At 42.4% G+C, this 16,271-nt stretch overlaps 1 protein-coding gene across 1 annotated transcript in view; it reads left to right on the forward strand.

The window, feature by feature from the left end:
* Positions 1–2,421: 2,421 nt before the first annotated feature.
* ssh1a (slingshot protein phosphatase 1a) overlaps positions 2,422–16,271 on the forward strand; it is a 52,989-nt gene continuing 39,139 nt past the window's right edge. Inside the window, exons 1-2 of the mRNA XM_061906549.1 lie at positions 2,422–2,562; positions 6,369–6,406. Coding sequence (XP_061762533.1) covers positions 2,482–2,562; positions 6,369–6,406 — 119 coding nt within the window. The 5' untranslated portion in view covers positions 2,422–2,481. The remainder of the gene's footprint in view (positions 2,563–6,368; positions 6,407–16,271) is intronic.

The raw sequence follows: 16,271 nt of genomic DNA on the forward strand, positions 1-16,271 counted from the left end.
AGACGCCGCGGACAAGTTTGCTAGTATTAGCTGTAGCGAGCTGGCTAGCCCAGCTTGTATCAGCCCTAAGCGGCCTACAAGCCACGGTGAACCGGTTGACACGCAAAATAGATTTAGCCCTTTAGATAGTCCTACACCAAAGTCTACCAGGACCCACACCTTAGTCATAGGTGTGGGTCATAGGTATGCGCCTGCCTTGAATTACTGCCGGGTCAAACTGGCTTCCCAAAATAATTAGCGCAAACTTAGTATTACCGCCTGGTCAAACTCGTGACATCACGAGTGACACTTCCCCTGTCATCATTTTCAAAATGGAAGAGGCTGATTTCAATACTGGTAATTTGAAATCGCATAACGGGAAGAATACTAAGAGCTATTCAGTAGGATTTAAGGTCCAAGCTTACATCACACTCAAATTTTTACTGCGTACCTTTGGTAAGTGCCGGAGTGAGTAGAGGTTTTAAAATAATTAGCGCATGCTTACTTTTACCGCATGGCTTTGGTAAGCGCAAGAGTGAGAAGAGGTTTTAAATTAATTAGCGCCCCGGCGGCAATCCAAGGAAATACGGTACTTGTTTACAAGTTTACTCAAATAATTTAGATCGAGGTGAGTTTGAAGGGTATAGAAGCAAATTATTATTTTTAACAATATCTATAATATTTAATTCAAATCTCAGCTGCATTTGGGCGGAAGGCGGTGTACACCCTGGACAAGTTGCCACCTCATCGCAGGGCCAACACAGATAGACAGACAACATTCACACACTAGGGCCAATTTAGTGTTGCCAATCCACTTATCCCCAGGTGCATGTCTTTGGCGGTGGGAGGAAGCCGCAGTACTCGGAGGGAACCCACGCAGTCACGGGGAGAACATGCAAACTCCACACAGAAAGATCCCGAGCCCAGGATTGAACCCAACACAACTCAGGACCTTTCGGTATTGTGAGGCACATGCACTAACCCCTGTACCACCGTGCTGCCCCATTTATAATATAAGCAGTTAAATACTTGTTTTTAAGTTTACTAAAATAATTTAGATCAGGGGTCTCAAACATGCGGCCCGCGAGACATTATAATGCGGCCCGCACCTTAATATGGAATTTTAATGTTGGCGCGGCCCGCGAGTTTTATATGAATGGCGCTTTACAGCGTCATACTTGTATACCCTCGAATTTTACGGGAGACTCCCAATTTTCAGTGCAACTCCAGGGGTAAACATTCTCCCGAATTTCACTCAGACAACAATTTTAAGGGGGCACCTTGGAGGCACTGCCTTTAGTGTCCTCTACATCCTGTACAAACAGCATGCCAGCCCAGCCACATGTTGTATTTGGCTTCTGTAGACGCAGTAAGGGACTGCAAGACATAGTTGATCAACAGCCATACAGGCCACACCTGAGGGTGGCCGTATAAACAACTTTAACACTGTTACAAATATTTTCCACACTGTGAACCCACACCAAACAAGAACGACATTTTGGGAGAACACCCGCACCGTAACACAACATGAACACAACAGAACAAATACCCAGAATCCCATGCAGCACTAACTCTTCCGGGCTACAATAGGGGGCGTGGTTGGGGGGCGGCGGGGGTGTATATTGTGGAATAGTTAGGGCTGCATGGGATTCTGGGTATTTGTTCTGTTGTGTTTATGTTGTGTTACGGTGCGGATGTTCTCCCAAAATGTGTTTCTCATTCTTGTATGGTGTGGGTTCACAGTGTGGCGCATGTTTGTAACAGTGATAAAGTTCTTTATACGGCCACCCTCAGTGTGACCTTTATGGCTGTTGATCAAGTATGTCTTGCAGTCACTTCCGTGGGTCTGCAGAAGCCTCATACAATATGTGACTGGGCCGGCACACTGTTTGTATGGTGGAAAAGCGAACGAGACGGCAGGTTGTAGAGGACGCTAAAGGCAGTGCCATCACGGCACGCCCTTAATATTGTTGTCCAGGTGAAAACCGATAGAATGATTACCCCGGGAGATTGTCCGGAGGGGCACTAATATTCGGGTGTTTTCCGTAAAGATCGTGAGAGTTGGCAAGTATGTTGCTTGGGTGGGAAAGCCATTCAAAGAAGGTGAATTCATTAAAAAATGCATGTTGGATTTTTTTAAAGAAATCTTTTCTTGCGGCCCAGCCTCACCCAGTTTCTGCATCCAGTGGCCCCCAGGTAAATTGAGTTTGAGACCCCTGATTTAACGAGGTGAATTTGAAGGGTATAGAAGCTAATTATGATTTTGATCAATATCTATAACATTCAATTCAAATATTTCCAAAGGTCGTATGAGAAAACAACGTTGCTCGAAACGTAATTTTTACCAATCAATGGGTAAGTGCATGGCGTGGTCCATGAACGCATCACTTCCTATGGCTTCCTCCCTCCCCCCCTTCCCTCCATCCATCAGTGGATGGTTAGCCGGGCAGCTAGCAGCTCACTAGGCCACAGGGGCCGCCGGTGCATCCTCAGCTTCCAGCCATGGCGTTGGTCACTCTGCAGCGGTCCCCGACCCCCAGCGCCGCGTCTTCCGCCAGCACAGCGACGACCACGGCGGGCGAGGTCAGTTCGGTCCCAGGCGGACAAATCCATAATAACTCCGGGGTGTGTCGACGTGTTTGCGGGGCAATACTGAGGAGGTTTGCCGGAGACAGAAGGCCGCTTTGCTTTGAGCTAACTCGAGCTACCGTTAGATGTTCGTTAGCATGGAATTCTAGCCAACACTGCTTTTAAATACCTTTTTTTATATAAACATTTTGAAGCCATTATTATTTAATTGTTTATATATGTGGTTCGGGTGTAATTAAAAGAATGTGTATAGTGTAGAGCGATGTAGCTAAGCTATTTGGTGACGTGACTGGCTAACAGTGAACGTGACACTTTAATTTAATTTAAATGCTATTTATCCACTGTTTCACATTCTATCTTAGAAACTAGTCCTGGTTTCATTCCATTGATTGGCGATACAGTGTTGAATTTTAGACAGTTAACTTCGTGTGGGGAAATAAATAGACCATTCCATGCAGAAGTCTTCTCTAAGTGTCTCATAATGGCTTTTTGTGTCATTTATGGGCATGTCTGGTGAACTTGTCAGTTACGTAAATCTCAGAATGACAGTAACTTCCCCTTTCTATTTGAAAACACAGTTGATAGCCTCATCTTCACTGCCGAGTGGGGGCGCCAACTACCAAGTTTAACAAACACCAGTACTGTGCTAAACACTCTAGTTTACAACACTGCACCATGAAGGCGGTTCTTATATTTTCCCCTGATTTAGCTACTGAGAGATGTAATACTAGCAGCTGCTATTGGTACGATACAAACAACAACCTGTCGATAACATTCTGTCAGACTTGTTCAGACTGTTTTAGTATTGGATCTTAGTAAATTGTTAAAGTACCAATGATTGTCACACACATACTATATGTGGCGAAATTATTCTCTGCATTTGACCCATCACCCTTGATCACCCCCTGGGAGGTGAGGGGAGCAGTGGGCAGCAGCGGTGCTGCGCCCGGGAATCATTTATGGTGATTTAACCCCCAATTCCAACCCTTAATGCTGAGTGCCGAGCAAGGAGGTAATGGGTCCAATTTTTATAGTCTTTGGTATGACTCGGCCAGGATTTGAACTCACGACTTACTGATCTCAGGGCAGTCAATATGATGGTGAGCATACATGAGATCACCTCAAACTGCTCAACATTAACACATCTTTTCAGATCAATATCAGCTTTTTAAATTTTAGGGCCATGCCTATATTAAAGGCCTATTGAAATGAGATTTTCTTATTTAAACGGGGATAGCAGGTCCATTCTATGTGTCATACTTGATCATTTTGCGATATTGCCATATTTTTGCAGAAAGGATTTAGTAGAGAACATCCACGATAAAGTTTGCAACTTTCGGTGTTAAGAGAAAAGCCCTGCCTCTATCGGAAGTCGTAGACAATGATGCCACAAGTGTGGAAGCTCCTCACATATTTACATTGATTTTAATGGGAGCCTCCAACAAACAGTGCTATTTGGACCGAGAAAACGACAATTTCCCCATCAATTTGAGCGAGGATGAAAGATTTGTGTTTGAGGATATTGATAGCAACGGACTAGAAAAGAAAAAAAAAGTAAAAATCAATCAATCAATCAATGTTTATTTATATAGCCCCAAATCACAAATGAAAAAAAACGTGATTGCATTGGGACGGATTCCGATGTTTTTAGACACATTTACTAGGATAATTCTCGGAAATCTCTTATCTTTCTATTGTGTTGCTAGTGTTTTAGTGAGTTTAATAGTACCTGATAGTCGGAGGGGTGTGTCCACGGGTGTCTTGACGCCAATGTCTCTGGGGAGTCGACAGCACCTATGGACGGCACAAGCTCAGCTTTTCTCCGGTAAGAAGCGACTTTTTAACCACAATTTTCTCGCCAAAACCTGCTGGTTGACATGTAGTCGGGATCCATGTTCGCTTGACCGCACTCTGATCCATAGTAAAGTTTCACCTCCAGGAATTTTAAACAAGGAATCACCGTGTGTTTGTGTGGCTAAAGGCTAAAGCTTCCCACCTACATCTTTCTACTTTGACTTCTCCAATATTAATTGAACACATTGTAAAAGATTCAGCAACACAGATCTCCAAAATACTGTGTAATTATGCCGTTAAAGCAGACAACTTTTAGCTGTTTGTGTGCGCAGCGCTCATACTTCCTAAAAACCTGTGACGTCTTGCGTACACGTCATCATTACACGACGTTTTCAAGACAAAACTCCCGGGAAATTTAAAATTGCAATTTAGTAAACTAAACCGGCCGTATTGGCATGTGTTGCAATGTTAATATTTCATCATTGATATATAAACTATCAGACTGCGTGGTGGGTAGTAGTGGGTTTCAGAAGGCCTTTAAACTGGTCTTCTCAAAGGGCCATGCCTATATTAAGCTGGTCTTCTTTAAGGGAAATTTCTGGCCCCAATTACATATTTTATCTGATAAAACCTGTCTCAGTAAACTATGATATAAAAGGTTAACTCCACCAGCTGAGGCCTTCCTAGTTAACAAGCGATCTGACTGGGATTTGAACCCAGTACCCTTTGACTGGGAGGTAGCTGCTTTACCATTCAGCTGTCCTTGTTATTCTTCAGGTGAGATTTCTTTCCTCAATGGCATATATATTTAAGAACCTGTCTCGATAAACTATGATATAAACCTTTAAGTCCTCCCACTGGATCTTTCCTTTTTACCAATTGACCTGACTGGGATTTGAACCCAGTTCTCCTTGATTGGGAGATAGCTGCTTTAACCACTCAGCTCACCTTGGCCCTCTTAAGTGGAGATTTCGGGTCACAATGAGATATTTAATTGAGAACCTGTCTCAGTAAACTCAGTAAACTATGATATCAAAGACTGGCTCCTCCAGCTGACGCTTTCCTAGTTACCGATCGATCTGACTGGGATTTGAACCCGGTCCCCTTTGATTGGGAGTTAGCTGTTTTACTATTCAGTTGTCCTACGTCTTGTTGTTTAGAGATTTTTGACCCCAATGACATGTTTAATTGAAAACCTATCTCAGTAAACTATGATATGAAATTTTAACTGCTCCCATTGGATCTTTCCTAGTTACCGATCAACCTGACTGGGATTTGAACCCAGTCCTCTTTGATTGGGAGATAGCTGTTACATGAATACACTGGTATTAAACATACGGCTATTACACAGTAGTAGTTTGCATTTTAGCAGGCAGCCCCTGCTTTATTTAGATATACTATTTAATCAGGTGTCTGTCACGCTGGAGAGGTTGGAGCAGGCCACAGATGTCCAGGGACATGGAATAGTTAAAGCTGCTGCAGCCATGATGTCATCTACTCATGAGGGCTGGGTGCAGTGGTTGAGTACTACTGCAGGAAAAAGGAGAGCGTAAACAAGAAATGCAACTGATGCAAATGTAGAATACTCCTTCTATAATTTTGTTTCACCTCATAGTTTAATAGCATAGGATGACATATGTTGTACTTAAGGAAGGATGATTATAAATAAACAACTCTTTCCATCTGCATATCCACTCACCAGCAACTCCATTAAGGACACCGGTATACACTATTCGTATATTAAAAGATGGGCATTAGCGTCTTTGTCAAATAATCTTTGATGCAGTTCTTGTAGTACATCAGCCCGGTCTGTGCAGATGTACCTAATGGGTGTATTTTTTTCTGCTGTACATGTGTAATTCACCATAAATATCTGCGACGCTCTGAGCCATGTTGAATCATTCACGTTATAAGATGATAACATACATGGTCATGACGACATTTAATAATGAAGATTTGTGTTTTAGCTGTGGGTTTCTAGAATATAAATATTTGCTGTATTGCAGGATTTTGGGAGTGAAGATGAACGACGGATGAATCAAAGGTAAGATTAGTCTAAGGCTACAGTCACACAGCATGTCAATTGGTGGGTTTCATACTGCCGATTCTGATAGCGATCATCCATGAATGTGATCGGCCAATACCGATCACGTGTATTAACTGTACATTTTTCACTTTATTTGTGGTGAATGCTGTTGTCAGTTTCAAAGTATCAAGGCAAAATCTAAACTAGTTCCTTATTGTCATGTATTTGTTTTACTAAATCACTAGTAAACTGATTATACAAAAGCAAAGACTACACATTTAAATCATTTGGTTTTTGCTCTCACAGTCCTCTTGCCTCCATGGAATTATTACCTGAGTTTGTAAACATTAACCAAAAATAAGATTTTATGGTATAAAATAAAAATATTGAACAAATGGCGCAGTGGAAGAGTGGCCGTGCGCAATCCGAGGGTCCCTGGTTCTATCCCCCACCTAGTACAAACCTCATCACGTCCATTGTGTCCTTGAGCAAGACACTTCACTCTTGCTCCTGATGGGTGCTGGTTAGTGCCTTGCATGGCAGCTCCCTCCATCATTGTGTGAATGTGTGTGTGAATGGGTAAATGTGGAAGTAGTGTCAAAGCGCTTTAAGGAACCTTGAAGGTAGAAAAGCGCCATACAAGTACAACCAATTTATCATTTGTTTATTAATCACTCTATTTACAGACACTACCATTGGTATTGACACCGCGGATTTATGTATCGATCCGATTGTCTTCTCCCGTGTGTGCTGGCTGCGACAAGGCTGACGCACCATCACTTTCTGTTGTATTTTCCTCTCTCTAGACTCATTAACCTAGTTATTAATTTTATATTAATAATTGTTTACTTTGGCTTGTTATGACTCCTCATCTACAACCTTGTTAGATACTAAAGACGTCACAAAAAGTGCCCAACAAATGGCAATAGTCAAAATTCTTACCCTTTTCTTCCTTTGTCTCCCACGTGAAACAATAAATGTTGATTCCGGTCGCACAAACTCCTTAAAATTGCCACAAATGCACCAGTACGAACACGACTCAAATCAGCCTAAAGACAGGGCTCCGTGTATGATGTCATGCTTTATGCGCATTCCATTTACATTAAACACGCATAGAAGTCACATATTTTTCATAAAATTATCAAAATAAACTCAATACGAATTGAGCGTCATACGCTGGAGTGTGAACAAAGCCTAAGATAGGTCAACTGTTGCCCTTCTCTCGCCTGATACTTGATTGCAGTGTTGATTGGGAAGATCTGCCTTTGAGCATTTGAACAATTTAGTGAACCCTAATGTCAGCACAAGAGTCAAAAAAGAAGAAACAACACATTTAATTAAATGTCTGAATTTCCGATCGATTTATAAAAATTAATTAGGGCTGAAAGACTTCCACTGTAATTGTTAGATCATTTATATTTTGAAAGGTGTTTGCCTTTTTATTACTTCCTTGATAAATTGTAAGAAATCTAATCATTAACCTGCTAAAATGATGGTAAAATATAGTTTTCAGTGCTGAATGTCTACCCTGTTTCTGGAGTGTAAACAAAAACAGAAAACAATGATTTGCAAATCCTTTTCAACTTATGTTCAATTGAATACACTGCAAAGACAAGATATTTAATGTTCGAACTGACAAACGTAATTTTTTTTGCAAATAATCATTAACTTCGAATTTAATGGCAACAACACATTGTAAAAAATTCTGCACAAGGGTATTTTTTACCACTGTGGTACATGGCCTTTCCTTTTAACAACACTCAGTAAATGTTTGGGAACTGAGAAGACCAATTTTTTAAGCTTTTCAGATGGAATTCTTTCCCATTCTTGTTTAATGTACAGCTTACGTTGTTCAACAGTCTGGGGGCTCCATTGTCGTATTTTACACTTCATAATTTCGCCAGACATTTTCAATGAGAGACATGTCTGGACTACAAGCAGGCCAGTCTAGTACTCGCACTCTTTTATTATGAAGCTACGCTGTTTTAACACGTGCAGAATGTGGCTTGGCATTATGGCTGGGCGATAGATATAGCGATATACTGCGGTTTTGTCTCTGTGCGATACAGAAAATGACGATATCGTGATATTCGAGTATATGTTCTCATGCGGTTGCTTTTAGCTGCGGGCTTTACACTGCAGGCTCTTCCCACTCTTTCTTGTCTGTCCTTCTCACAGAGACGTAAAACAAGCGCACCTTCTTACATACGTCACATACGTATACGCCCTCGCGGAGTAGAGAGGTAGCGGCATGGTAACATTAGCTGCGGTGCTAACGGAGCGGTGTAAGTGGTAATACGAGAGAAAGAAGGTGCAAATCTGGGTACAAATGAAGGAAGAATTAATTATCAAAAGAAACCGCACGGGGTCCATCATCTCGCTGGGGTTTGGCTTTAAGCGGGAATATGTCGAACATACAACCGTAATATGTCAAGTATGTGGCAAAAGCGTACAAAAAGTAGCAGCTCTACTAATGTAGCATCATTTGAAAAGTCATCTGCTAGAGAATGAAGAGTGCTTGAAACTGCATGTCAACATCTCCGTTCGGTAACACACCAACAAAATGCCGAAGCCATTATTTCCACATCAACACCGTATAAAAAAAAAATCAACAACAGAAGGAGATAACGTCCGCAGGAACCTACCACATAGTGAAGGACATACACTATTTGATTTCCTATCATGCAGCTCATTTTTATTTGAAAGTTATTGAAATATATTGTGTGGCATCATGCACAAAAGTGCACTTTGTTTGTTTTAAACTATTTTAGTGGCGTTCTGTTCAAAACGTGTACTTTAATTTAGTGTTGTTTTGACATATGGACTGAGGACAATTTAATTGATTGGGTATAAAAGCAGCTTCCATGAAATGTTCAGTCATTCACAAAAAAGGATGGGGAGAGGGTCACCAATTTGTGAACAATTGCGTGAACTAATTGTCAAACAGTTTAAGAACAACATTTCTCAATGAGCTATTGCAAGGAATTTATTGATTTCACCATCTGCGGTCCGTAATATCATCAAAAAGTGAGTGTGAATGTTGTCTGTATCTGTGTTGGCCCTGTGATGAGGTGGCGACGTCCCCGCGACCAAGGGACAAGCGGTAGAAAATGGATGTATGGATGGACAATGTTGTTTTCTAACATTACCTTTGGAAATATTTGAGGGGGGGGTGTTGCCCACATATGCGGTCCTCTCCAAGGTTTCTCATACTCATCATTGTAACTGTCACCGACGTCCCACTGGGGTGACTTTTCCTTGCCCTTATGTGGGCTCTACCGAGGATGTCGTTGTGGTTTGTGTTGTGGTTTGTGCAGCCCTTTGAGACACTAGTGATTTAGGGCTATATAAATAAACATTGATTGATATATCATCTTGGTGACATCGTGCACAAAAGTGCACCAATAGCTTGTTTTAAAATGTCTCTGACAATCTTGCACTTTCTGTTTTGGAAATGACATTGTTTGTGCCACTGCATAATAACTGATTAATAAATACAGTTTTGGTAAATTGACTTAGTTGTCATTTCCCTCTCTGCATGAAAGTTTAAAATGAGCATATTAATGCAGTATGAACAACAATACTTTAATATAGACACATAGAATCATCCTACTGGTGTGATTATATGCATCAAGTATTCATTCAAGGCTAAGGCAAAATATCGAGATATATATCGTGTATCGTGACATGGCCTAAAAATATCGAGATATTAATACAAGGCCATATCGCCCAGACATACTTGGCATTGTCTTGCTGAAATAAGCAGGGGCGTCCATGAAAAGTATGTTGCTCCAAAACCTGTATGCACCTTTTAGCATTAATGGTGCCTTCACAGATGTGTAAGTTTCCCATGCCTTGGGCACTAATACACCCCCGTACTATCCCTGATGCTGACTTTTGAACTTTGCGCTATAACAGTCTGCATGGCTCTTTTCCTTTTTGTTCCGGAGGACACGATGTCCACAGTTTCCAAAAACAATTTGAAATGTGGACTTGTCAGACAACAGAACGCTTTTCCACTTTGCACCAGTCCATCTTAGATGAGCTCGGGCCTAGCGAAGCCGGCGGCGTTTCTGTGTGTTGTTGATAAATGGCTTTCACTTTGTGTAGGAGAGTTTTAACTTGCACTTACAGATGTAGCAACGAACTGTAGTAACTGACAGTAGTTTTCTGAAGTGTTCCTGAGCCCATGTGGTGATAACCTTTACACACTGATGTCGCTTTTTGGTGAAATACTGCCTGAGAGATCGAAGGTCAAGGGCATTGCTGTTTACATGCAGTGATTTCTCCAGATTCTCTGAACCTTTTGATATTATGGACAGTAAATGGTTAAATCCATACATTCCTTGCAATAGCTCATTGAGAAATGTTGTTCTTAAACTGTTGGACAATTTGCTCACGCATTTCTTCACAAAGTGGTGACCCTCGCCCCATCCTTTTTTGTGAATGACTGAGCATTTCATGGAAGCTGCTTTTATACCAAATCATAGCACCCACCTATGCCCAATTAGCCTGTTTACCTGTGAGATGTTCCAAATAAGTGTTTGATGAGTATTACTCAACTTTCCAGTCTTTTTTTTGCCACTTGTGCCAGCTTTTTGAAACATTTTGCAGGCATCAAATTCCAAATGAGCTAATATTTGCAAAAAATAACAAGGTTTACCAGTTCAAACATTAAGTATCTTTTCTTTGCAGTGTATTCAATTGAATATAGATTGAAAAGGATTTGCAAATAATTGTATTCTGTTTTTATTTACGATTTACACAACGTGCCAACTTCACTGTTTTTTTTTTTTTTTATTATGCCAAGATAGCCCAGTTAATTGCCTTTTTATGCTGTTTTGCAAGACCTATGTCATGTAACTTCCAACCTCACATCTCATTGGCTGGTTTTAAGACAGGATCGATTGCTTCTGTCTTAATTTACGGGAAGTGAGTCTTTGAAGCAGCTAATTGTTTTACACTGAATTAAAAAAAATGTATTTTCAATTAAATTTTCAGCATAATTTGTAAAGAAATTCAGTTTACAAAATTCAAACACAAAAAATTATGTTCCATAATGCTTTGAACATGTCACGAGGGAGGTGCTGGACATTGAGTCCGAGTGGACCATGTTCCGCACCTCTATTGTCGAGGCGGCAGATCGGAGCTGTGGCCACAAGGTAGTTGGTGCCTGTCGGGGCGGCAATCCTAAAACCCCTTGGTGGACACCAGCGGTGAGGGATGCCGTCAAGCTGAAGAAGGAGTCCTATCGGGTCCTTTTGGCTCATAGGACTCCGGAGGTAGTGGACAGGTACCGACAGGCCAAGCGGTGTGCAGCTTCAGCGGTCGCGAAGGCAAAAACTCGGACATGGGAGGAGTTCGGGGAAGCCATGGAAAACGACTTCCGGACGGCTTCAAAGCGATTCTGGACCACCGTCCGCCGCCTCAGGAAGGGGCAGCAGCGCACTATCAACACCGTGTATGGTGCGGATGGTGTTCTGCTGACCTCGACTGCGGATGTTGTGGATAGGTGGAAGGAACACTTCGAGGACCTCCTCAATCCCACCAACACGTCTTCCTATGAGGAAGCAGTGCCTGGGGAATCTGTGGTGGACTCTCCTATTTCTGGGGCTGAGGTAGTTAAAAAGCTCCTCGGTGGCAAGGCCCCAGGGGTGGACGAGATCCGCCCGGAGTTCCTTAAGGCTCTGGATGCTGTGGGGCTGTCTTGGTTGACAAGACTTTGCAGCATCGCATGGACATCGGGGGCGGTACCTCTGGATTGGCAGACCGGGGTGGTGGTTCCTCTCTTTAAGAAGGGGGACCGGAGGGTGTGTTCCAACTATCGTGGGATCACACTCCTCAGCCTTCCCGGTAAGGTTTATTCAGGTGTACTGGAGAGGAGGCTACGTCGGATAGTCGAACCTCGGATTCAGGAGGAACAGTGCGGTTTTCGTCCTGGTCGTGGAACTGTGGACCAGCTCTATACTCTCGGCAGGGTTCTTGAGGGTGCATGGGAGTTTGGCCAACCAGTCTACATGTGCTTTGTGGACTTGGAGAAGGCATTCGACCGTGTCCCTCGGGAAGTCCTGTGGGGAGTGCTCAGAGAGTATGGGGTAACGGACTGTCTTATTGTGGGGGTCCGCTCCCTGTACGATCAGTGCCAGAGCTTGGTCCGCATTGCCGGCAGTAAGTCGAACACATTTCCAGTGAGGGTTGGACTCCGCCAAGGCTGTCCTTTGTCACCGATTCTGTTCATAACTTTTATGGACAGAATTTCTAGGCGCAGTCAAGGCGTTGAGGGGTTCCGGTTTGGTAACCGCAGGATTAGGTCTCTGCTTTTTGCAGATGATGTGGTCCTGATGGCTTCATCTGACCGGGATCTTCAGCTCTCGCTGGATCGGTTCGCAGCCGAGTGTGAAGCGACCGGAATGAGAATCAGCACCTCCAAGTCCGAGTCCATGGTTCTCGCCCGGAAAAGGGTGGAATGCCATATCCGGGTTGGGGAGGAGACCCTGCCCCAAGTGGAGGAGTTCAAGTACCTAGGAGTCTTGTTCACGAGTGAGGGAAGAGTGGATCGTGAGATCGACAGGCGGATCGGTGCGGCGTCTTCAGTAATGCGGACGTTGTACCGATCCGTTGTGGTGAAGAAGGAGCTGAGCCGGAAGGCAAAGCTCTCAATTTACCGGTCGATCTGCGTTCCCATCCTCACCTATGGTCATGAGCTTTGGGTCATGACCGAAAGGATAAGATCACGGGTACAAGCGGCCGAAATGAGTTTCCTCCGCCGTGTGGCGGGGCTCTCCCTTAGAGATAGGGTGAGAAGCTCTGCCATCCGGGAGGAACTCAAAGTAAAGCCGCTGCTCCTTCACATCGAGAGGAGCCAGATGAGGTGTTTCGGGCATCTGGTCAGGATGCCACCCGAACGCCTCCCTAGGGAGGTGTTTAGGGCACGTCCAACCGGTAGGAGGCCACGGGGAAGACCCAGGACACGTTGGGAAGACTATGTCTCCCGGCTGGCCTGGGAACGCCTCGGGGTCCCCCGGGAAGAGCTAGACGAAGTGGCTGGGGAGAGGGAAGTCTGGGTTTCCCTGCTTAGGCTGTTGCCCCCGCGACCCGACCTCGGATAAGCGGAAGATGATGGATGGATGGAGTCTTGCATTTTGAGCAGCTAATTGTTTTACACTGAATTTAAAAAAAACTGAATTTATTTTCAATTAAATTTACAGCATAATTTGTAAACAAATTCAGTTTACAAAATTCAAACACAAAAAATTATGTTCCATAATGCTTTCGTAAGAATAGACACTAATCAACCTCCACACAATTGTTTGAGCAAAACAGACTCAGTACTACACAATAACCAAAGTAAAGAAGGAAATACAATTTATTAATCATCAGTATTAATTTTGGCAGCAGTTATTAATTTAATTTTAGTCAGTCTTTTTTCGAAAATGTATTTTAGTTTTAGTCATATTTCAGTCATCTTAATTGATTTAGTTTTAGTCGACTAAAATGACAGTAGATTTTGTTGACTAAAATATAAAGTACAAAGAATAACGTATCTTAAGTCGTCTTGATACCACCTATGTTAAGGTTATTAAAATTACTGTACAACGTAATGAATCAACTCTGCATAATTTAGCATATACAGATACATTTCCCTGAATCTGACTATGGTGTATCACATTATTTCAGAATCAATTCAGACTAAGAGACTAATTAAAGCCTCATATTTTTTTTCAGTTTATTTCTGAACGTGTATTCAAGAGAGTGTGTAACGAAAATTGTTGAGCAGATCGTCCGCCATTTTATTAAGTAAACAAGCTGAGGTTGTGCAGGGTACAAGGTATTCACTTGCTCTGAGCAGAGTGTAAAACAAAATTATGTGCAGTGTGTACACTTGTATTAGGTGCCGTAGCTAAGCCGGTATGTTTTAAAGTTGTCGTTTGCCTGCATATCGTAAAAACAACCGTCAAACATTTTACAACTAATTGTAACCGTAATATGCTTAAAAAATCACCAAATTTGACTGATGTATAATACATATGTATACAACTTTTTCTCTGAGTAATAATCCGTCCATCCATCTTCTACCGCTTATCTGGGCTTGGGTCGCGGGGGCAGCAGCCAAAGCGGTCCCTTCCATCGCTGCTTGCAGCATTAGATATTATGTTCAATAAAATTGTAACTATTGGCTGTTCCTTCAATAAAATGTAATGTGTAAATTTTATCATGAAGGTCTACCATGTATTTAGAAAATTATGACAACTAAATAGCACTGATCTAGAGTTTGCTAAAAAAAAGAAAAAAGAACTGTACATGTACAGTGCATGAAAATATGTGTTTATGTCTATAGTCGTATGAAGTAGGGGTGTAACACAAACATTTCGGTTCGGTACGTACCTCGGTTTAGAGGTCACGGTTAGGTTCATTTTCGGTACAGTAAGAAAAGAACAAAATATAAATTTTTTGGTTATTTATGTACCAAATTTGTAAACAATGGCTTTATCCTTTTAACATTGGGAACACTATAATAATTCTGCCCATGTTAATCCACATTAAACTGCCTCAAGTTGTTGCTTTGATTAAATAAAATGACAAAACCTTTCTTCTACAAATAAAAAGTGCAACATTAAACAGTTTCCACTGAAACTGTTTAATGTCAACTCATCATGCTTAATTTATTACAGCATTTGGGAAGCCTGTAGTTAACTTTTATTATGTAAATGTTGTATTTTTATCAACATGTGATAGCAGGGAACCTGCTATTCAAAACTAGGCTGCTACATTACTAATGATTCATGTAACTATAGCTGAAAAATAGTACAATTGCAATAGGATAGACTATTCATCCTTAAACACAATGGAATTCAATGAAATAACAGACAGACAGGACTTTGCTGCCCCTAACACACACACACACACACAGCAAAATGAGCTAACGTTACGCTAAAAGCTAATTAGCCTTCATCTCAAGCCTATACTGTGAGCGAGCTGAGCTGCAGTTTCTAAAAGTCAACGGGCTCATAGTGATGTTTGTAATAGTTGTGACTGGGAAGTGTTTAGTATAATTTGGGTAGAGTCCGCTCCTCCCCTGCTAAACGAATATCTCTGCTCGATGCTGAAGGATTGACTACATAGCTCTGAAGTCTGGATACGCACTGCTGATTGGCTGTTACATCGCTCTGAATACGCACTGCTGATTGGCTTTGTATGTAACCAATCAGATGGTTGTGTGGGCGGGACAATGAGGCAGAGACAGAGGCAGAAAGCAGAGCAGCATGTGAAGACTTCTGCTTCCGAACTCTTTCGGTACGCCCGCGTGCCGAACCGAAACCCCCGTACAGAAACGGTTCGCTACAAATACACGTACCGTTACACCCCTAGTTTTATTCTATATTGTGTATAACTACACTGAGTCCATGATAATGGACGTCTTCTTGGCCACTGTCGTGTAAATACAGCAAGTTATAAACTAATGTATATATGTCTCACATGGCTGTCTTTCTTTGTGTAAGCTCGAAAAATGACAGACATTCTCTTTTGTGTTGTCAAGTTGTGCAATTAATAGCTGAACAGAGTGGCGAGAGAATCATAAATTGCACTGTACAGGTATCTTATTATTGGAGTTCAACCCGGTGGACGAAAGGGTAGCCTCCCTCCGCCTTCGGGTGGGGGGACGGGTCCTGACTGTTGTTTGTGCTTACGCACCAAACAGCAGTTCAGAGTACCAACCCTTTTTGGGTACACTCGAGGGAGTACTGGAAAGTGCTCCCCCGGGTGATTCCCTTGTCCTACTGGGAGATTTCAACGCTCACGTTGGCAACGACAGTGAAACCTGGAGAGGCGTGATTGGGAAGAATGGCCGCCCGGATCTGAACCCAAGTGGTGTTTTGTTATT

Source organism: Nerophis ophidion, linkage group LG07 (assembly GCF_033978795.1).
Source record: "Nerophis ophidion isolate RoL-2023_Sa linkage group LG07, RoL_Noph_v1.0, whole genome shotgun sequence".
Taxonomy (NCBI): domain Eukaryota; kingdom Metazoa; phylum Chordata; class Actinopteri; order Syngnathiformes; family Syngnathidae; genus Nerophis; species Nerophis ophidion.